Source organism: Geotrypetes seraphini, chromosome 19, assembly GCF_902459505.1.
Source record: "Geotrypetes seraphini chromosome 19, aGeoSer1.1, whole genome shotgun sequence".
Taxonomy (NCBI): domain Eukaryota; kingdom Metazoa; phylum Chordata; class Amphibia; order Gymnophiona; family Dermophiidae; genus Geotrypetes; species Geotrypetes seraphini.
In genome coordinates this window covers 31,374,820-31,396,173 of record NC_047102.1, presented here as the reverse complement: position 1 = coordinate 31,396,173, position 21,354 = coordinate 31,374,820, and the positions used below count along the sequence as shown (strand labels likewise).

The 21,354-nt window shown below is 43.5% G+C and overlaps 2 protein-coding genes across 4 annotated transcripts in view; both read right to left on the bottom strand.

The window, feature by feature from the left end:
- The window catches only part of LOC117352094, a 34,736-nt gene extending 32,007 nt beyond the window's left edge, over positions 1–2,729 (bottom strand). For both annotated transcript variants that reach the window (XM_033928213.1, XM_033928211.1), the window contains exon 1: positions 1,571–2,729. In XM_033928213.1, coding sequence (XP_033784104.1) covers positions 1,571–1,687 — 117 coding nt within the window. In that variant the 5' untranslated portion in view covers positions 1,688–2,729. The remainder of the gene's footprint in view (positions 1–1,570) is intronic.
- A 3,312-nt stretch (positions 2,730–6,041) lies between these two features.
- Positions 6,042–21,354, bottom strand: part of LOC117352398 (synaptotagmin-1-like) — a 31,885-nt gene continuing 16,572 nt past the window's right edge. For both annotated transcript variants that reach the window (XM_033928882.1, XM_033928883.1), the window contains exons 4-7: positions 20,665–21,042; positions 15,202–15,321; positions 11,943–12,054; positions 6,042–8,872 (exon numbers count right to left, since the gene is read on the bottom strand). In XM_033928882.1, coding sequence (XP_033784773.1) covers positions 8,571–8,872; positions 11,943–12,054; positions 15,202–15,321; positions 20,665–21,042 — 912 coding nt within the window. In that variant the 3' untranslated portion in view covers positions 6,042–8,570. The remainder of the gene's footprint in view (positions 8,873–11,942; positions 12,055–15,201; positions 15,322–20,664; positions 21,043–21,354) is intronic.

The window sequence follows — 21,354 nt, the reverse complement described above, 5'->3', positions numbered from 1 at the left end:
ACACCTTCCAAGGATTCAAGACAAAGTTAGACAAGTTTCTGTTGAACAAGAATGTGCGCTGGTAGGGCTAGTCTCAGTTAGGGTGCTGGTCTTAGATCAGAGGGCCGCCGTGTGAGCGGACTGCTGGGCATGATGGACCACTGGTCTGACTCAGCAGTGGCAATTCTTATGTTCTTAAAAAAACAAAGCATACTGTACGCAGAGAAAATGTTAATTATCATTTGTATTCGGGGGGGGGGGGGTTCAAAGAGATCAATGCAGATGAATTTATGCACGGTCACCTCAGTAGCAACTATACAAAAATAGATAAATATACCCCCTCCCCTTTTACTAAACTACGATAGCAGTTTTTAGCAAGGGAGCTGCGCTGAATGCCCCACACTGCTCCCGACGCTCATAGGCTCCCTGTGCTAAAAAACGCTATCACGGTTTAGTAAAAGGGGGCCATAGTGCAAAATATAGACAGCAGATATAAATTCTCAAAATGGACACATTTTGACCACTAAATTGAAAATAAATTAATTTTTCCTACCTTTGTTGTCTGGTGATTTCATGAGTCTCTGGTTGCATTTCCTTCTGACTGTGCATTCAATATTTCTTCCTTTCTTTTTGCCTCCTGCATGCTACCTCTCCAGACCTCATTCCATTCCCCAACCAACATATCTCTCTGTCCCTCCATGAGTTCAACTTTTTCTTCCTCTCTCCCTGCCTGCTCCCCTTTCTTTCTCTCTCTCTCTCTCTCTTTCTCCCTGCCCCCCTTTTTCTTTCTCCCTGCCCCCCCCCCCCGAAGCCACTGCCATCGATTTTTCCCTGCTTCCCCAAAGCTGCAACTGGCCAGGTGTGTGCAGCGACTGCACAAGTGCTGGGCCCACAAGCCTTCCCCCCACCCCACGACGTCAATTCTGATGTCAGAGAGGAAGTTCCGGGCCAGCCAGGCAGCAATTGGCTAGCCCGGAACTTCTTCTCTGACATCAGACTTTGGGGAGGGGGGGAAAGGTTTGTGGGCCCAGTGCTTGTGCAGTGACTGCACGCGCCTGGCCTGTTGCAGAATCGGGAACAGGGAGAACGCAAAGGCAATGTGAGTCTATCAGGCTCCGCAATCGACTCGCGTTGCTTTGCGATCTACTGGTAGATTGCGATCGACCTTTTGGGCCCCTGACCAAATTGGTTTTCATTCAGATACTCATTTTCACTATCTGTCCTGTCAGGCTCACAGTCTATCTAATATACCTAGGACAGTGGAGGATTAAATGACTTGCCCAGGGCCACAAGAAGCAGTGCAGGGTTTGAACCCATAACCTCAGGGTGCTGAAGCTATAGCTATAACCAATACACCTCACTCTCAGCCAACATCCTAATAATTCCAGCAGTGCCCAAAACCTGGATATTCCATGTCAGTGCCTGGATATGGCCCAGAGCTAAATATTCAGGGCTAGTTCAGTCCATGGCATTTATAAAAATGATGACTGCAGTGAGCTGAATATCTATCCCCCCCCCCTGTGTTTTCAAGTTATCTTTAATTTTTAGTATATCTTCGAAATTTGAATAAACTCTGCAGATGTTGACTCACCTGTGTTGCCTGTCCTGGGAGGGTTGGTGAGTATGAGGACTCAGTGGGGAGTGAGCAGGTGTGGCACAGGAGAACCCCCCAGATACTGAAATACTTCCACAGTTGTGATGTCCTCATGGTGAAGGAGACACGAGATCAGGCAGCAAGGAGATGTTGGAGCTGCTGAGAGGTGCCTTCTATGAAAAGCTAAGGCAGAATGCAGGGTAGGGATGTGAGATTGTTGTGGACTGGAAACGCTCCTGCTGGATAACTGGCAACCTCCCTAGGAGCAGAGGTTTGGGACATATGACTAGGAATGATAGGGAGGAATCGGCAGAATGGGTAAGGGGGAGTGAAGGGGGGAGGCGGAACACTGGTCAAACTGAGCTACTGACATGAAGCAAACGTAAAAGGAGAAAAGATCCAGACTTCCTCTGTTGTCTCCACTGCAGGCCTGGAGCTCTGCAACTTTGCAGCTGTAAATTTCTACTTGGGAATTAAAGAATTCTGCTTTGTGTTTTTCTTTCTTTCTCTGAACACAGCAAGGAAAGTTTGCTAGAGATAATCGGCACTGGAGAGATGTGCCACCCAGCAGAGCAGAATTCAAAAAGGGGATAGTGTAGATTTGAGAAATGCGATGGTTTGGGGAGGAGGGGGAGATTGGGTAAGGTCAGTAGAGAAGAAGGTGTAGGAGAGCCATAGTGTGGAGAGAGAAATGGCACCAAGGGTGGGGTTGGTATTGGTGGGTTAGGGGTCACCCTAGGGAACCCTTGAAGGAGTCTGCAGGTGGATGTGATGGAGAGGTTAGCTTGAATTGATGATAAAGCTAATACAGCAGTGAAATTGTAGGTTGTTTTTTATGTGGTGAAACCAGTTAGCTTAGCAGGATTTTAAAAAGGTTTGGATAATTTCCTAAAAGAGTTCATTGGCCATTATTGAGATGACAGGGGAATCCACTGCTTATTTCTAGGATAAGCAGCATAAAATCTGTTTTACTACTTGGGACCTAGCAACGTACTTGGGACTGGGGTTGGCCAGTTTTGGAAACGGGATGCTGGGCTTGACGGACCTTCAGTCTGTCCCAGTATGGCAGTTATGTTCTTAAATGATAGTCAAGAGAGCCATCTGATGGTAAGTTTGGAAGTAGGGGCCTCAATTAGTGATGACTTTCCCTCATCAGGATTAGCTGAGGATTGTTGACCAAACTGCTTGTTGCTTGACCCGTCTTTACTAATTATATATGAGGGACCTCTTTCATTCTCAAGAGAGAAGCGGTAAAATCTACACTGAGGAATGCCGAGCTGTTCTCCACAAAATCTTGGCCAGTTGCAGAATATTTTATCCAGACACAAGGAAGGGAGATTGAGTGAGGGGATGCATGTGGGGGGAGGGGAGGAGTGCCATTTTCCAGGCAAATGCATGTGTGGAAATGGATAAATTGTATTCAAAAATATATTTGTAGTAGCTATTATACTAGAATTCTAGAATATACTGTAGTAGGTCACTAAACTAGAGAGCGACAAAAATGATTAAAGGGCTGGAGGAGTTGCCGTACAGTGAGAGATTAGAGAAACTGGGCCTCTTCTCCCTTGAAAAGAGGAGACAGAGGGGACATGATTGAAACATTCAAGATAATGAAGGGAATAGACTTAGTAGAGAAAGACAGGTTGTTCACCCTCTCCAAGGTAGGGAGAACGAGAGGGCACTCTCTAAAGTTGAAAGGGGATAGATTCCGTTCTTACGTAAGGAAGTTCTTCTTCACCCAGAGAAATCTGGAACACTCTTCCAGAGGCTGTTACAGGGGAAAACACCCTCCAGGGATTCAAGACAAAGTTGGACAAGTTCCTGCTAAACTGGAACGTACGCAGGTGAGGCTGGACTCATTTAGAGCACTGGTCCAATATTGGTTGCCGTACCTTAAGAAGGACATGGCGTTACTCGAGAGGGTTCAAAGGAGAGCGATGCGTCTGATAAAGGGGATGGAAAACCTTTCATACGCTGAGAGATTGGAGAACCTTGGTCTCTTTTCCCTGGAGAAGAGGAGACTTAGAGGGGATATGATAGAGACTTACAAGATCATGAAGGGCATAGAGAAAGTAGAGAGGGACAGATTCTTCAAACTTTCAAAAAATAAAAGAACAAGAGGGCATTCAGAAAAGTTGAAAGGGGACAGATTCAAAACGAATGCTAGGAAGTTCTTCTTTACCCAACATGTGGTGGACACCTGGAATGCGCTTCCAGAGAGCGTAATAGGGCAGAGTACGGTACTGGGGTTCAAGAAAGGATTGGACAATTTCCTGCTGGAAAAGGGGATAGAGGGGTATAGATAGAGGATTACTGCACAGGTCCTGGACCTGTTGGGCCGCCGCGTGAGCGGACTGCTGGGCACGATGGACCACTGGTCTGACCCAGCAGCAGCAATTCTTATGTTCTTATATGATCCTCCATCCTAACCAGATATGCATTCTTACCATTTTAGAAATGAAGAACAAGGCACAGTATACAGTATTTGACACTGTGACTTCTAGGAAAAGAAGAAAACTATTTTTTTTTATATTTAGCATTGACTTGGGGAAAATGAACCTCAGATAGGCAATAAGTGAAGGATACTATCAGAGAAGAGATTAAACATATATGAAGTCATACACGAATTGACATAGGCAGCTATAATGATGGATCCTTAGTCAATATGACAAATTCCCAGTATAAGGGGCTGGCCATTGTCTAGAATTTAGAACATATTTGTCTGCGCCCAGACTTTGTGTGTCCTCATATTAATAAACAATTGTTTGATTTGAGTAAAGCTATGGTTTTTTATTTTCATTTACAGACTGACACAATTGGGGGCAAAAGTGAAATGGGGACAGTTGACCACTGTAGGAGATCAGGAGTTCTCCTCAGAAGAGTGACCAACTGAAATAGGAAAGAAAAGGTTTTATTTTCAGTTTACAGAGCCTGGAATATGTCGGCTTACTTGAGAAATGTTCATTCTGTAGTAATGCACTGCTGACATTTTCACTTCTTAGGTTTCCATTGTCCCATTTTATCTGCTTGTGTTATTTTTCAATTGTAGACTCTTATTTTGCCTGTCCATGTTGTGGCTGAAGAGATGGTCTAAGCCCTGGTCTAAATTCTTTATAGTACTGCATTTTCTAGGAAAGGTTGTTGCAGTTTGCAAGTTTGGTTTTTTATTTTCATTTTTTAATATGGATTGTGTGTGTGCTTAATCGGTCAGATTTCAGTACTAAGACTTCTACTATCCATTCAGTCAAGTCCGACCCTGGCATACTCTGTAGGTCAGTCCTTACCATGCTTCCCTGTTTTCCATGGCTTCTTTCAATTGCTTGATGGTCATTCCCGTGTCATTCTTGATGGTATCCAGCCAACGGGCCTTTGTTCTCTCCTGCTTCCTTTTACCACTGACCATTCCTAGTAGCATCTCCTTTTCTAGTGAATTTGCCCTCATCACATGTCCCAAATAGGTCAATTTTGTCTGGTATTCTTGCCTTCCAGGGATAACTCTGGGTTCTATTACAATATTACTGGTACTAAAGCTGAAAACTTCAGGATAGAGCTACCTGTCCCCATGAGCTCGTCCCTGTCCCTGCCCCGTCCCAGCAAGCTCAATCCCCGTCCTGCAAACTGCCAGATCCCATCTGCACAAGCCTCGAATAGTTATGATTTTATACTGAACTTATTTTATTAAAGTATAAAAAGAGACAATATTCTGTACAATTGTCATTTTATAAACAAATAATACAGAGCAAGGATCAACAAAACCCTCGTCTCCCCTCCCTTTCACAAATATCTTCTCCACTATTGTGAAAACTGAACAAACCAAACTACTACAGAATGCTACATAGAAAATCAAGCTAATAGAATACTTCAGTCACACATGGCAGGAATAGTGTTAGGGGAGAGCAACTAGGGCAACTGCCCCCTGATCAGAGAGAGAGCCCTAAGCCAGCTGGAAGCTAAAAAAAGCTTCTCTGTCTTCCTTCTGTCTTCATCGTGGCATGGCTGGTTCCTGAAGGTAAAATAGGTGCAAGAGGAGCTGGGGAGGAGATGCCGAGTCTGACAAGGATGCAATTTTTTTACCACTGGAGCAAGACTTTTCACTGCTTCCACAGGACGGTAAAAGGTCTTGTCCCCATTCCTGCAGGACGGTGAAAGTTCTTGTCCCCATTCCTGCAGTAAAACAGTTGCAAATGTCTCCATTCCTGCGGATTTACTGCGGTGACCACGGTTTACCCCGGTAAACGGGCCCCGTGTCATTCTCTAAGCTACCACTGAAAGCAGGAAGTCTGGTGTCTCATAAGCTACTTCTCTTTGACCTGGGGGCCACCGCGGGAGCAGACTGCTGAGTACGATGGACCACTGGTCTGACACATCAGCGGCAACTTATGTTCTTATGTTCCCCCTGCAGCCTATCCCCTCCAGGGATTCAAGACAAAGTTAGACAAGTTCCTGCTGAACCAGAACAAACGCAGGTAAGGCTAGACTCAGTTAGGGCACTGGTCTTTGACCTAAGGGCTACCGCGGGAGCGGACTGCTGGGCACAATGGACCACTGGTCTGATCCAGCAGCGGCAATTCTTATGTTCTTAAAGCTGATAGAGAGGAAAGGGAATGAGAAGATAATAGACAGGCCGGGAAAGGAAGGGTTGAGAGGACCTATGGCAGGATGTGAGAGAGTTGCAGGCAGAGGAGATGGAAGAGGGATGACTAGCTGTAAAAGGAAATATAATACTGCTGTGAGGGTCTGGGGAAGTAGCCTCTCTGCAGCGACTTCCTATTTCCACGTAGGTGGGACTTGCAGAAAGGCACCTTCCGGGACAGGCTGGCAGTAGCAGGCTTACCTCATTGCTGCTGCTTTCTGCCCAAAGGTTCAATTACAGTGTCCAGGCCTGGGGATGGAGGTAGGTAGGTGTGTTGGGGAGCTAGAGAGGTTGTGAGGTGAAGCAGTGTCAGAGGAGGGAAGGGATGGGAGGGCTAGAGAAACAGCATGGAAGACGGGAGGGAGGGCTAGAGAAGCATTATGGAAAGGAAAGAGTGCTGGAGAAATGAGCATGGAATAGGATAGTGCTGGATGGGAGGGGAGAAACAGAAACTGCAGAAGAGAAGGATGGAAGGTTTGGAAGGAGAGAGTGACAACTGTTGAGAGGGGGGGAGGTGGTTGGAAAGAGAGAGAAAGAAAAAAGTATCCAGAGGAGAGGGGGTTTGAAGGAGAGAGAGTGAGAAGCACCCGTGGGGGAGGAAGGGGGGAGAGAGAGAAGTATTAAAAGGGTATAGAGGATAGGAAGGAGGACCAAAGAAATGGGTGGGGTTGTGGGCGGGGTCATTTGTCCTTTTTGTCTTCACAAACCCTAAGTTGGGGAGTAGGCTGTGATATAAAAAGAAGTGGGTGAGAGGTTGTCTGAATAAAGAGAAACAGAATTGAAGAGCCTTTTTCTTTTAAATATTTAAGCAGCTCATAACCTTTTTTGTAGGGTGTCACTTGAAGGAAGCATTTTCATGTCTCTAAGGCTCACAAAGCTGCGATAGAAGTTTCTACTGCGGGCTGGCGAGATAAATGTTCCGACGCTAATAGAAGTCTTAAGAGCGTTGGAGCATTTCCCTTGCCAGACCACAGTAGAAACCTCTATCGCAGCTTTGTAAAAGCCAGCGTGTTTGTACCTCACTCTTGGGGAAATTCTGTGCAAAAACACTACAAAGAATGCAGAATTTTCAAACCTTTTGCTCAGAATTTCCCCATCATAATGCCTGAAAATCTTTTCTGCCTCTTCCTCTCCCTCTAATTCCCAGCAAAATAGGCTGACCATATTTGTGAAGACAAAATAAGAGGACACACGACCTCGTCCACTCCACCCAGTTCCTTGGTCCCCCTTCCCATTCTCTTTAGCCTTTTAGTGCTTTTCTCTCTCTCTCTCTCTTTCTCCAAGTTTCAAGTTTATTAAAAATTTGATATACCACCTTATCAATGTATTTCAAGGTGGTTATATATTTTAAAATAGGGTAAAAACAAATAATACAAATTAACATAACTTTAACAAAAAAAACATGCTCGCCAATAACATACTAGACTCCTCTCTTTCTCCCTCTTTCTCTCTTCCTCTCCTGCTGTTTGTCTCCCCTCCCCCATGCTCTTTTCTCCAGCATTCTCTCCTTTCCATAATGCTTCTCCAGCCCTCCGTCCCTCCTCCTCCTACTATTTATCACTAATATAGAGCTGAAAGACATATGCAGTGTTGTACACTTTGATATTTATAGATGGTCCCTGCTTGAAAGAGCTTACAATCTAACTTGGACAGACAGACATAACATAGAGGGTTAGGGATGCAGAACCCATGGTGAGAGGAGTTAGGAGTCAAAACTACTGTCAAAGAGGTGGACTTTTACCTGGGCCTTGAACACTGCCAGCGATGGAGCACGATATAAGGATTTGTGCAGCTTGTTCCAAGCATATGGTGCAGCAAGGCAGAAGGGACGGAGTCTGGAGTTAGCAGTTGAAGAGAAGGGCGCAGATAGGAGGGACTTACCAATTCTCCCTCCATGCTGTTTTTCCAGCCCTCCCTCCATCTTGTTTCTCCAGCTCCCTTCCTCCCTCCCTTCATGCTGTTTCTCCCCTCCTCCGACACTGCTTCACCTCAGGACCTCTCTAGGTCCAGACTCCCCCACCTACCTCCTCACCTATCACCTCTGGACTCCCCCACCCGCCACCAGCCCAGCCGCTGTAATTGGATCTTTGGGTAGTTAGCAGCACCAGCAGGTAAGCCTGCTACCGCCAGCCTACCCTGGATGCTTCCTACGTGAGAACAAGTAAGATTGTAAAATCTATTTTCACCAATTGCACTTTTGAAGTTTAGAAAATCAATACAGAATTTTTTTAAAAAAAATCTATTTTCACATTTTCTGAGCTCTGTCTGTATTTACAGCAAAGAAGAGTTCCGCACTTAGTCCTGGCTTAGTTTTGCTGCATGGACCAGGAGGGTCAAACTGGGTGGAAGAAACCCTTTGGGCACCTAAATAAAGAGTGGATGCCACTTTGCCACAGGTTGGCGCAACGATTGCAACATGAGGTTCCAGTGCTTATCACTCTCACCAGCTCTGTGCTTCCCCACTGAGGTCTGTCCAATCAGTTTGCGACCACTGGCTTGCATCTCGTACATGGAAATGAGCACCACACAGTCCGCACTGGCAGCTTCTGGCAAGCAGAAGTGGAATGTTTCATTGAAGACCATGACCTGAGCCTTGGGCCGTGGAGAGGATTTCTGATGCTTCTGCCGGCGCTGGCTGCTGAATACATCTACTCTGGCATACATATCTAGAACAGCAGTAGACAAAAAGCATTGGGTCAGGAGGTGATGGGTAGCAGAAGGAGAGAGAGAGATAGGGTTACCATATTTTTCTCTGGGAAACCCCGGACACGTGACCCCACCCCAGGAAAGCCTCCTCTCTTCTGGACGAGCTCCAGCTGCGTCTGGAGGGCCTGGAGCATGCTGAGATGTGTATGACATCATCCGCGCATGCTCAGAGGCCCTCCAGATGTGGTCGGAGCTTGTAGGGGCTTTCCAAAACCTGGACAAATGCTGGGTTTTGGAAAGTCTGTTCAGGAGGCCGGACAGTCCTCTAAAAAGAGGACATGTCCAGGTAATTCCCGGACGTCTGGTAACCCTATGTCAGTTTGAGCAGATCGCAGTTGGGTGAAAGAACTTTATTACACCGGAAATATAATTTTTTCTGCCATAGCCCCTGCCCTCTGGAATGCCATGCCTTCTCATTTTCGCCACGAAAATTCTCTCGATAAATTCAAAACCTATTTATTCGAAGACGCATTCCACAATACAAGATAGTAACCACTCCTCAATTGCAGCATCGTTTTATTATAAAGAACCGTTTCTGTGAAGCGATCCTCGTTCCTTGCTGTTTCTCCCCTCCCCCCCCCCTCCCGGACCTTCCTTTAATTAATTTTTATGATGTAATTATCAACTTTCCTCACCCCTTATTCCTTTCATGTCCAGATCTTTGTCCTCATTTTGTTTACATTTTTGTCTCCATACATTTGTTTTAATATTTTTAGCATTGTAAATCAGTTAGATAAATGTAGATGGTCGGTATATTAAATTATAAATAAACTTGGATCTCTGCCAGCGTGAACTGATCACAGACGATGGAGGTGTGAGAGGTTTTGTGGACAGAACTTGGTGATGAGGGAGAGCTATGAGAAATTTAAGGAAGCTGAACTCACTATGGTCTCTATAGGGAAGAGAATCCTTTTTCTCCTTGGACACCAGAGATATATAAGGGGGGAGCAGGAATAACAGAGCTGGGGGCCTGTCAGCTATATGTCTCTTCTCACTCTCAATAGAGATCTCTGTCTCACATCCACCACTCGCCACCCTTACTTCTATGCTATGCCTCCTTTTCCTTTCTCCATTCCTCCTATATACTTTCTCCTTATACCTTCCTTCTGCCTATTCTTGGCTCTTATTCATCCTTCACATTATCGCATCTTTCCCCTCATCCATCCTTCACATTTCTTCTTAGTTTTCAATATTACCTCTATGCTGATGACTCCCAGAACGACCTCTCCACACTGGATATCTCTGCGAGAGTTCAGGCCTGAATTTCAGCCTGCCTGTCTGACATTGCCGCTTAGATTTCTCGCCGCCATCTCAAACTGAATATGGCTAAAACCAAACTCTTTATCTTCCCCCCCAAACCCACCTCTCCCGCTTGCCATTCTCTATCTCTGTGGATAATGCTATCCTCCTCCCTGTCTTGTCGGCTCGCAACCTTGGGGTGATCTTTGACTCTTCTCTCCTTCTCTGCTCAGATCCAACAGACCGCCAAATTCTGTCGCTTCCTCCTTTAAAACATTACCAAAATCCGTCCTCTTCTCTCTGAACACACGACCAAAACCCTTGTCCACACTCTCGTCATCTTGCACTTAGACTACAGCAAAGTACTTCTCTCAGGCCTCCATGTGCCCACCTCTCGCCTCTTCAATCCGTTCAAAATGCTGCTGCATGACTCGTATTCTGTGAGAGCCGCTCTTCCCCTCTCCTCAAGTCGCTTCATTGGCTCCCCGTCCATTTCCAAATACACTTTAAACTCCTCTTGCTGACCTACAAGTGCATTCATTCTGAAGCCCCCCAATATCTCTCCTCACTTATCTTCCCCTATGCTCCCCCCGTGATCTCCACTCATCGGGCAAGCACCTCTTATCTGTACCCTTCTCTTCCACTGCCAACTCCAGACTCCGTCCCTTCTTTCTTGCGGCACTGTATTCCTGGAACAGGCTTCCTGAATCAATACGTTATGCTCCGTCCCTGGCAGCGTTCAAATCCAAGCTAAAGGCCCACTTTTTTGAAACTGCTTTCAACTCTTAACTCCCACTCACTGCTGTCAGATACCTATACCCACTATAACCTCCCCAACCCTGAAATGTCCTGTCTAAATTAGATTGTAAGCTCTTCTGAGCAAGGACTGTCTATTGTATGTTAAAATGTACAGCACTACGTACATCTTTCAGCACTATAGAAATAATAAATAGTAGCAGCAGTAGTAGCTCCCCCCAGAGCTGACTCGAGACTGTAGTGTCCAATAGAAAGCTAGAAGGATCCTAGGGTGCATAGGGAGAGGTATGGCCAGTAGGAAAAAGGAGGGATTGATGCCCCTGTATAAGACTTTGGTGAGACTTCATTTAGAATATTGTGTACAATTCTGGAGGCCGCACCTTCAAAAAAATTCTAAAAAGGATGGAGGCAGTCCAGAGGAAGGCTACTAAAATGGTGTGTGTGGTCTTCGTAATAAGGCATATGGGGACAGACTTAAAGATCTCAATCTGTATACTTTGGAGGAAAGGCAGGAGAGGGGAGTTACGATAGAGACGTTTAAATACCTATGTAATGTACATGAGCATGAGTCGAGTCTCTTTCATTTGAAAGGAAACTCTGCAATAAGAAGTTAAGAGGTGATAGGCTCTGGAGTAATCTAAGAAAATACTTTTTTACGGAAAGGGTGGTAGATGCATGGTACAGTCTCCCGGAAGAGGTGGAGGAGACAGAGACTGTGTCTGAATTCAAGAAAGCCTGGGATAGGCACGCGGGATCTCTCGGAGAGAGAAAGAGATGGTGGTTACTGAGGATGGGCAGACAAGATGGGCCATTTGGCCTTTATCTGCCGTCCTGTTTCTATGTTTCCTTATGTTTTTTTGTTATTTTCTTATTGTATTGGGCATTAACTTTTTTTTTTAATGAGTCAAGAAAATACAATATGTGCAAGATTTTAACAAACATTCTTTACTCAGCTTTTATTACGCTGGGCTCTATGACTATGGGATCCCCTTTTCTGCGGAAGCTGTTGTTATTCCAGGAACATGCTGAGGTTACCTGTGTTCAGTGCACTACTGAGAGAGCCACTCCTAACTTTCAGGAGGCCAACTTCGATCCTCTGGGCTGTGGGAAGATATTTCAGAGACACAAGGATCTCTCCCACTAAGTCCTATAACAAAAATGAACAACCTGTTTGAATTGAAGAGCACTGGATTGCCAGCAGCTTCTGGGAAGATTTGGAAAGGAGGCCAGGACAGTACTAGGTATAAAGCAGAGTAGGGTACACCAGTGGGTATGACACAGGATACATTGGGGGGGTTAAGTACCAAACACTTGTAAAGAAACTTAAAGAAATATATACTTTAGAAGGAAAATATAAAAATGAACAAGAAATACAAACCAAAATCCCAAGTCCACAACCATAGAAGAGTGGATTACATTGAATGAACAAAGAAATATCATTTAGAATCAAAAATGAGCCCACAGACAGTTGCAGTGAGTCTCAATTTTCCAATATGAACTACATGGTTTCTACTCTATCCCGCAATCTCCTGCTGCTGCCAAATGAGGAGAGCTGAGAAGGTTGAAAAACTATGTATTTAATAGACTTATATTTAATTATACACTTGCAAAGAGTGTTTAAGAAAGAAGAGGAGCACTCCAGGATATAACCCAACTATATTACCCCGAAAGAGAGCATTACGTTTCTTAAAGAAAAATGGAGGCGCCAAGCCCTGTCCAATGACAAAGCCAATGTCACTGACAAAGCTGATAGTCGTTACTTCTTCAGGAGCTTCCAAAAATTCAGATGTCCTTTTTCCTCATTGGTAAATAATATGGCATCAATTCCTGTGGTATTTGCAAAATCTCAGTATGTCTCTTGGTGTAATGTAAGAAGCTTTAGGAAATCAGAAAATCTTGCCGCATTCTCCAAGTTTTCAACTTTCCTTTTCAATCATTATTATCCGTCATGAATTCAAAGTTTGCACATTAACAGTTTGATTAGTGTGTTCATCTAAAGTTGAATTAGCTTGTAATATTTGTTGTTGAGGAGAGGAAATTTTTGAAGTACCTCAGACAATTGTAAAGATAAGACTTTACCCATTTCAGAACTAGCAGTCCACAAAGATTTCTAAAGTAACGATAGGAGGCTTCTGAAGAGTAATTCCCAGTGAAAGTCAAGATGAAACCGATTGAGATTGACTTCGTCCAGCAGCATGGTCTCCCTCTCTTGCCATGTGTCCTCCACTTGCCCTTGCAACGGAGGGATATCGATCCGTCTGATCTCACCAGTACTCTCCCTTCCACGGGAACTGGCTCTTGCACCATCAGCATACCTTGTTCCGCAAAGCGTGGCGCTGTTACTTGCACACAGGATAGATTGCTGAGCAAAACTAAGCTGAGGTCTCTGGCTTGGCTCTAAGAGCTAAATATAAGCTAAGCAAATTTGCATATGTAAATGATGAATCCTTCCAAATCTCCTCCTTTATCATTTAAAACGTTCAAAAGTCATATAATCCAACATATAGGGCTAAATTCTATGTATGGTGCCCCCCAAAAATCAGCATAAAATGTGCTGTTTTATAAGCCACATTTAGGGCTCCTTTTACTAAGCTGTGATAGTGTTTTTAGCACTCGCTAAAGTTTCAAGTTTCAAGTTCAAGTTTATTTGTTCTTAATGAATCGCCTATTTTAAATTACTAGGCGATGTACAATACCATAAAATATACAAATAAAACACTAGTGTCAACATATAAACTAACTTTTGTTATGTGATAAAAATTATCATACAAAAAAACATACATATAAGAAAATATTAGTTATGGGTGAAAACATACATACGCGGCTAGAACTAATGCCAGCTCAATGCTGGCGTTATCATCTAGTGCACGTGCTAAAACCGCTATCCCAGCTTAGTAAAAGGAGCCCTAAAAGTTAAGTGCGGTTTATAAAATAGCGTGTATGCCCAAGAACCAAGGAAAACGTGCAAATGCAGCACCTAAATTTATATAGTATGAAATCTAAATTCCAGCAAACACATTCCTATGAAAAATGTTTTTATATTCTTTTATTATGATCCTCAGAGGGCTATTAAAGATGCCTCTATAGGTTAATGTGAACAAATCACAAAAACCCGATCTTCAGTGAGAGGCTAGAGAAACTGGACATGATCGAAACATTCAAGATACTGAAGGGAATAGACTTAGTAGATAGAGACAGGTTGTTCACCCTCTCCAAGGTAGGGAGAACGAGAGGGCAGAGAGAAGTTAAAAGGGGATAGATTCCGTACAAACGTAAGGAAGTTCTTCACCCAGAGAGTGGTAGAAAACTGGAATGCTCTTCCGGAGGCTGTTATTGGGGAAAACACCCTCCAGGGATTGAAGACAAGTTGGACAAGTTCCTGCTAAACTGCAAATTCGACCACGTCTCCCCGCTTCTGTCTAAGCTTCACTGGCTCCCAGTGCTCCTCAGGGTTCACTACAAATGCGCCTGCCTAGCCTTCAAGTCTCTACACGGCATCCTTCTTCCCCTGTTTCCACTATCTTGGCTCTTCCCGAATCCTAACTCCACCAGATCCACTCAAAAACTCATACTGTCATTCCCCTCTTTGAAGGGCATCTCCCATACAGGAAGACTTGGAACATCCCTCCTCTTCAGGATCACCGAGCTATGGAACAGCTTATCTGCCCCTCTTCGAAGTTCGCCCTCACTCCAACGTTTCAGAAAACATTTGAAAACTTGGCTTTTCTCTAAAATGTAACCACTTCCTCCCTCCCCACTCTACTTAGTCCCCCTCCTTCCTTCCTTTTTACCAAGCCCTCCTTCTTCCCATTGGAGTTCCTTTCTTTAGTAATTCCTGTAAACCGTGTCGAGCTCTACTTCCATGGAGATGATGCGGTATACAAACTTAAGGTTTAGTTTAGTTTAGAATATGGGGGGGGGGGCAGAGAGGGGAAAGGAAGGGATGGTGCACATGAATGGAGGGAAGTGGAAGAGGAGGGAACATATGGTGCACATGGATGAAGGGAAGGGAAGAGATGGTACACATGGATGCGAGAATTTGTACTAGGTTTTACTTAGTGTAAATCCTCATATCTAAAATTGAGCATGGATCTAAAATTGAGCTATGCTTCAAACGGTGTCTAACTCTGAGCACAGTTTATACAATAGCACTTACCATGAAGTTTTATTAGCATTGATTTTTCAGCACCATATGTAGAATTTTGGCCCTAAATGGTCATGTGCTCATCTACTATCAGGTTTCAAAGTAATTATTTCACAAATATATCATATGATGAGAACTATATGTCATCACCTTTGTTATCTGTTGGATCTCTTCACAGAACTCCAACAGCTCTGATGTCTTCAGGTTGTTGAGTGTAGCTCTCACCTCCCCCAGGACTGTATGTCGTGAGTATTTATCAAACTTTCTCACCTGAAGGAAAACAGAAGAACAGGGTAAACAGTGACTTCAGACCTCAGGATTGGAAGAGAAGGAGAAGGCTCCTTTACCAACTGCTGGAACAGTTCTTCTTGTAGAGAATCCAGAATCTCCCTATTTCTAGAACAACAAGATGTTACGGTCCACCAAGTCAAAAACACTTTTACCCTTAATGAACAGAGAATGAATATTATCCATTATTGAGCCTACCACTGTCTCAGTGCTAAAAAGTGCTCTGAAACCTGATTGAGAAGTATATGAGATATTACCTCGGTCAAGATATTGCATGAACTGAGATCATAATGCCCTCCATAGATTTAACAAAAATTGGAAAGGAAGAAATAGGCCAGTAATTTGAGGCCAAGGCAACAGATTCTTTGGCAATTTTTTTTATGATAGGAGTAAGATTAATCCTTCCCAAGTCAGTAGGAAATTTACAGAGTGTAGAGTCGCCAACCAGCAGTATAACTGCCCCTTAAATTGCCTCTTTACTGTTATGAATGGAGTTCCTTTCTGGCATGTGTGCCAGTTTTGTTATTTAAAATTGTACACCGCTTCAATTCTTCACCATAAGCAGTATAGCAAATATCAAATACTGTAAACATTAACATAATTGCAAAACAATAGGACAGGTATCCAGAAAACAATACCATTTAAGATACTAAGGTCCTAATTCTATAAATGTTGCCTAAACAATCAGTGCTGACTATAAAAATTAGGCAACTGTATAGGATTATGCTTAGGCATTGATAGGCGTCCTAAGTTTTAGGCACACCGTATTTATGCCAGGGTTTTCTTGGCCTAAACGCGGGCGCCTAAATTAGGCACCTAACTCGAATACAAGCCCATGATCCTTCCCTAACCAAGCCCACTTTTAACTATGTGCTTTGTACTCGGCAAGTATTTTTTTTTTAATTTTTATTCAAAATTTTCATTATAACAACAAGCAAACATACTTGCAAAGAGATTTGGAAATAATTATCAAGCAAAATATAATTGATTTAACATCAAATTAAAAATTAATTAATTAATTATTTCATCCACAAATTGGATCCAAGAACAAAGAAAAAGAACAAGGAAAACCAGAGGCAGGGACATAGTTGACCCCCAGACAGCCGGTTCGCTAAACTGTGGCTAGTCCAATTGACCCAATAATGACTCCCCCCTATTTCTCTGGCTTTAATAAATTAGAATAATTGTTTCAGCTCATAAAATAGGAAATTCTTTCTCTCTAGTGAAATACAACATTTTGCTGGAAATTTTAAGAGAAACTGAGCACCTAGGGCCAAAACTCTTGGCCCGTAACTGAGGAAATCTTTTCTTCTTTATTGTGTTTCTTTAGACAAACCAGGAAAAACTTGAATAGTTGAACTGAAAAACTTATCATTTAAGTGCCTGAAATCCCTATCAAACTCTAGGGCAATAATCACAATAAGGGTGGTTCTTTCAGTTACTTCAAGTGAGTCCTCCAAAAAACTCGTCAAATTTAAATCTCTTTCTGTTGTTCAGTTTCTTGACCAGGAGTAGAGACAAACTGTTTTTTTTCCCACTCAGAGATAAATATTGAGCTCTAATTATTGGAGGCAAGCTTTCTTCTGGGATTAACAAAATCTCCTTGAAATACTTTCGCATCATTGCTAATGGAGCAATTACAGGTAATTTTGGGAAGTTTAGTAATCTTAAATTATTCCTCCTTTGCTTGTTTTCTACATATTCCAATTTTTTGTAATATAAGAGCTTTCCTTGATAATCTCTGTCTCCATACTTTTTATTTGATTCATCTGTTCTTGATAGTCTCACTTTGCTCTTTTAGAATAGTCCCATGTGTATTGACCTGAGAGCTAATGGTTGCACAATCGGCACGTACCAAGGTTACTGCTTTTTTGAGGTTAGAGTTTATGGTGACTATTGCCTTCCACAGATCATCTAAATTAATTTTGGCAGACTTGGTTAAATCTCCAATCTGAACATTTAGAAAAGAGGTATTCTCACCAATTTGAGCTGTGGGAGACACCGATAGTGCACTGTCTTCAGTGGGAGCCTTTCTCTCAAGAGACTTTCCTTCCACCTCTCCTCCGGGGCTTGCCGGTTGGCCACCTTCATAGGACAGCTGGGTTACCTCTTCCACCACTGCAATATTACCCTCAGGTTAGGGAGGATGCTGCCTCTGGATCAGGCTCAGAGAAGCCTGATCCACTCTAAGGTTTGCGGATGAAATCGGCACTCCTCTCAAGGTCTGAGGCGTCCCTTGCATCTGATGTGTAATTCTGGTGACCAACGGCGTCTGAATCAGTCCTCTGGAGCTACCAACTGCCGGAGGTCCCGGTCGTGAAGCTTCCTTTCTCTTCCCCATCGCATATCAGTGAAGAAGAGTTCAGTCAGGCAGCACATGTCTCAGCGTACGCAAAGAAAAAAGCCAAACGGGTAACAAATTCAGATGGTGAAGCATGGAGCTACGTTTCACACATCCATCTCAGTCACTATCTTGGATCTAGGCAACTACTTTTTATAGAATTGCGTTTTTGAGTTAGGCACCTAACTGTCAATTAGGACCAATTAACAGCAATTATGAGGATGTCCGGTGCCTTACTTGGAGAGACCCCCCAGGAAAGAGACTTGGGAATACTGGTCGACAAGTCAATGAAGCCGTCCACGCAATGTGCGGCGGTGGCAAAAAGGGCGAACAGAATGCTATGAATGATTAAGAAGGGAATCACGAACAGGTCTGAGAAGATTATCATGCTGCTGTACTGGGCCATGGTGCACCCTCACTTGGAATACTATGTCCAGCACTGGTCATGAAGAAGGACACGGTACTACTTGAAAGAGTCCAGAGAAGAGAGACTAAAACGGTTAAGGGTCTGGAGGAGTTGCTGTACAGTGAGTGATTAGAGAAACCTGACCTCTTCTCCCATGAAAAGAGGAGACTGAGAGGGGACATGATCGAAACATTCAAGACAATGAAGGGAATAAACTTAGTAGATAAAGAGTGGTTGTTCACCCTCTCCAAGGTAGAGAGAACAAAAGGGCACTCTCTAAAGTTGAAAGGGGATAGATTCCGTGCAAACATAAGGAAGTTCTTCTTCTCCCAAAGAGTGGTAGAGAACTGGAATGCTCTTCCGGAATCTGTTATAAAGGGAAAACACCCTCCAGGGATTCAAGACAAAGTTAGACAAGTTACTGCTGAACCAGACCGTACGCAGGTAAGGCTAGACTCAATTAGGGCACTGGTCTTTGACTTAAGGGCCGCTGCGGGAGCGGACTGCTGGGCACGATGGGCCACTGGTCTGACCCAGCAGCAGCAATTCTTATGTTCTTAAGGTCCAGTTATCAGCACCGATTAAGCCTATTACTCAGTTAAGTTAGGCGACTATATCAGTTAGGTGTGCTGACAGAGGCGCCTAACTTTAGGTGGACTTTACAGAATCTGAGGGTTAGTAAATAACACATTGATATGACACCAATCTGGGTAGGAAACCGTGGACCAGAACATATCTCTTGGTCATAAGCATTCCTCAAATTACAAAACTTCCTCAAATAGGCAACTGTTTTCAGTACCAAACAGCTTCCTAATAGAAGACACTGTGGAACAAAACGATTCAGCCAGATGACTCGCAAGAGGAGGTTTGTCCTACGAAACACTCATATAGGCCCTAGAATGAGTGAGATCTGGCACTAAGTTAAACAAAAGCCTAGTATCCATGACATCAGTACCTATCAGTTCTGAGTAATAAATCCTTCTCAAATCTTTCACCCTGGCCTCTTCTCACCACTGAGCTTTATTAGTTTGTCATATTCTTATTCCTTACATATTCCAGTTTTCTGCAATACTGCTTTCATTTCAAAAGCTCTCTGTCAAACCATTTATCAGACATTTAAACCTGTTTCAATTTTAGCTACCATATCATCCAAAATCTGGCACCACTATAGTTTATTTTATTAATCAGATTTTTAAAAAATTTATCTTCTGTCACAGGGAGTGAGTGGGATTCGAACCAGCAACATCAGGGTGGAAGGCTATAGGTCTAACTCATGTGCCACAGAGTGAGCTGCATAGCAGTTGTAAAACATTGGTGTTGTAAAGCAAGTCTACTTTTGAGCATAGTTTGGGCGAACGATAGATGTGAGTTAGGTGGAGGGGACTTATACTTTGCAGGAAAGGCAGGAGAGGGGAGATATGATAGAGAGGTTTAAATACCTACGTGATGTAAATGCGCTTGAGTCGAGTCTCTTTCATTTGAAAGGAAGCTCTGGAATGAAAGGGCATAGGATGAAGTTAAGAGGTGTTAGGCTGAGGAGCAATCTGAGGAAATACTTTTTTACGGAAAGGGTGGTTAATACATGGAACAGTCTCCCAGAAGAGGTGGTGGAGACAGAGACTGTGTCTGAATTCAAAAGGGCCTGGGATAGGCACGTGGGATCTCTCGGAGAAAGAAAGAGATAATGGTTACTGCGGATGGGCAGGCTAGATGGGCCATTTGGCCTTTATCTGCCGTCATTATTTCTATGTTGCAAAATTAACTTGGAAGTATCCACTTGACTTCATTTCTCATCAGCATTCAAACATTTGGGTACCCACTTGGCTGATAGCTTCTGCATACCCAGCTGCTCGTGGATTATAGACCCAACACATTCCCTGGATATCTGTACTGTCTCAGCAATGCAATTATTTTAGCCAATATTCGGTGATCTGCCAAAATCAGGTTATGGACATGGTCAACAATTTCAGGAGTTGACACCGTTTGAGGCCTCCCAGACTTTGCTGCATCTTCAGTCTTGAAATCTCCGCACTGAAAGTTTGCACACCATTTCTTCACTGTGGAGTATGATGGGCATTTGTCACTCAATGTTGGCATCATACATTCATGGATTTTCTTTGGAGTTATCTTCTGCAGGAATAGGACCTTCATGATGGCTCGGAGTTCCACACGTGAAAATTCCACACTTTTTGTTGACATGGTTCAATCAATGATCTGAAACAATGTCAAAGCATAGCATTATGATTGTGCAAATTGGCAAACTAAAATAACACCCTTTTCAGCTACAGTGACCGAATAATGCTCAGAATTAAAAACTTTTCAGATCCCTCTTGTATTGCTACAGTCTATGATTATTTGATATATCAGTGATTTTTTTGTGCTATTGGTATAATGTCTACTCATTTAATAATCCAGCACCCTTAAGAGCTATCAGTGTAGGAAAACGACATAATTGTTCTCTTGACGATAATGAAATCATGTTGAATGAAAACTAGAGGACAGCAATTCAAGCAGATATGTATTTCTCCTTCCCTTTATCGCAATATCACAGATATATCAGGAGCATGGGAAAACTGACCTCAAGTTTTATGGTCACCATCTCCAGCTGTTTCTCCATGAGAGCGCAAGAGAACTCATCTCCAAAAGTCGGGTTTCTGCTCTTCTTGCCCACGCTGGTCTCCCACTCGTTTATAACAGACTGCAGTACTGGTTCTTGAGACTGATATCTGGAGAAAAGCTTGATCCTGACAAACGGGTCAGTGCTGTGGCTAGGCAGATCCATGCCTTCAATGATCCTAAGCTGCAGTTGATTCTTGTTGTAGAGAAGAGAGAACCTGAGCCTGCCCTTGAAGCCCCCAAGAGCCGTCTCCTCCTCTTCCTCAGGACTCAGACTCTCACTGCTCTCTTCAGGGGGTGACAGACATCTCTCCAGCTTCTCCATCTGTGCTTGCAGCTTCTGGAATTGAATAATGGCAAAAGAAATCATTGTGTGTCGTTAGTTCTCAATTATAGTGGCAAATCACAGTGCAAGCACAAAACAAACACGTACACATCTATAAGCTCACAAAACAGAACTTCCCTATAATTGCATACTGTGTACAGGGAGGGGGTAACAAGGGTGTCATACTTATGATGGCCTTTATGTCATTGTGGTGACAAGGAGGGACAATCAGGATTATGGGAAAGTGAGGGGAAATTGGAGGTGGTGAGGGCACCCGATTTCCTTATGCAGGTCCCGATTTGCATACACCCTGGTAGCCAACACATT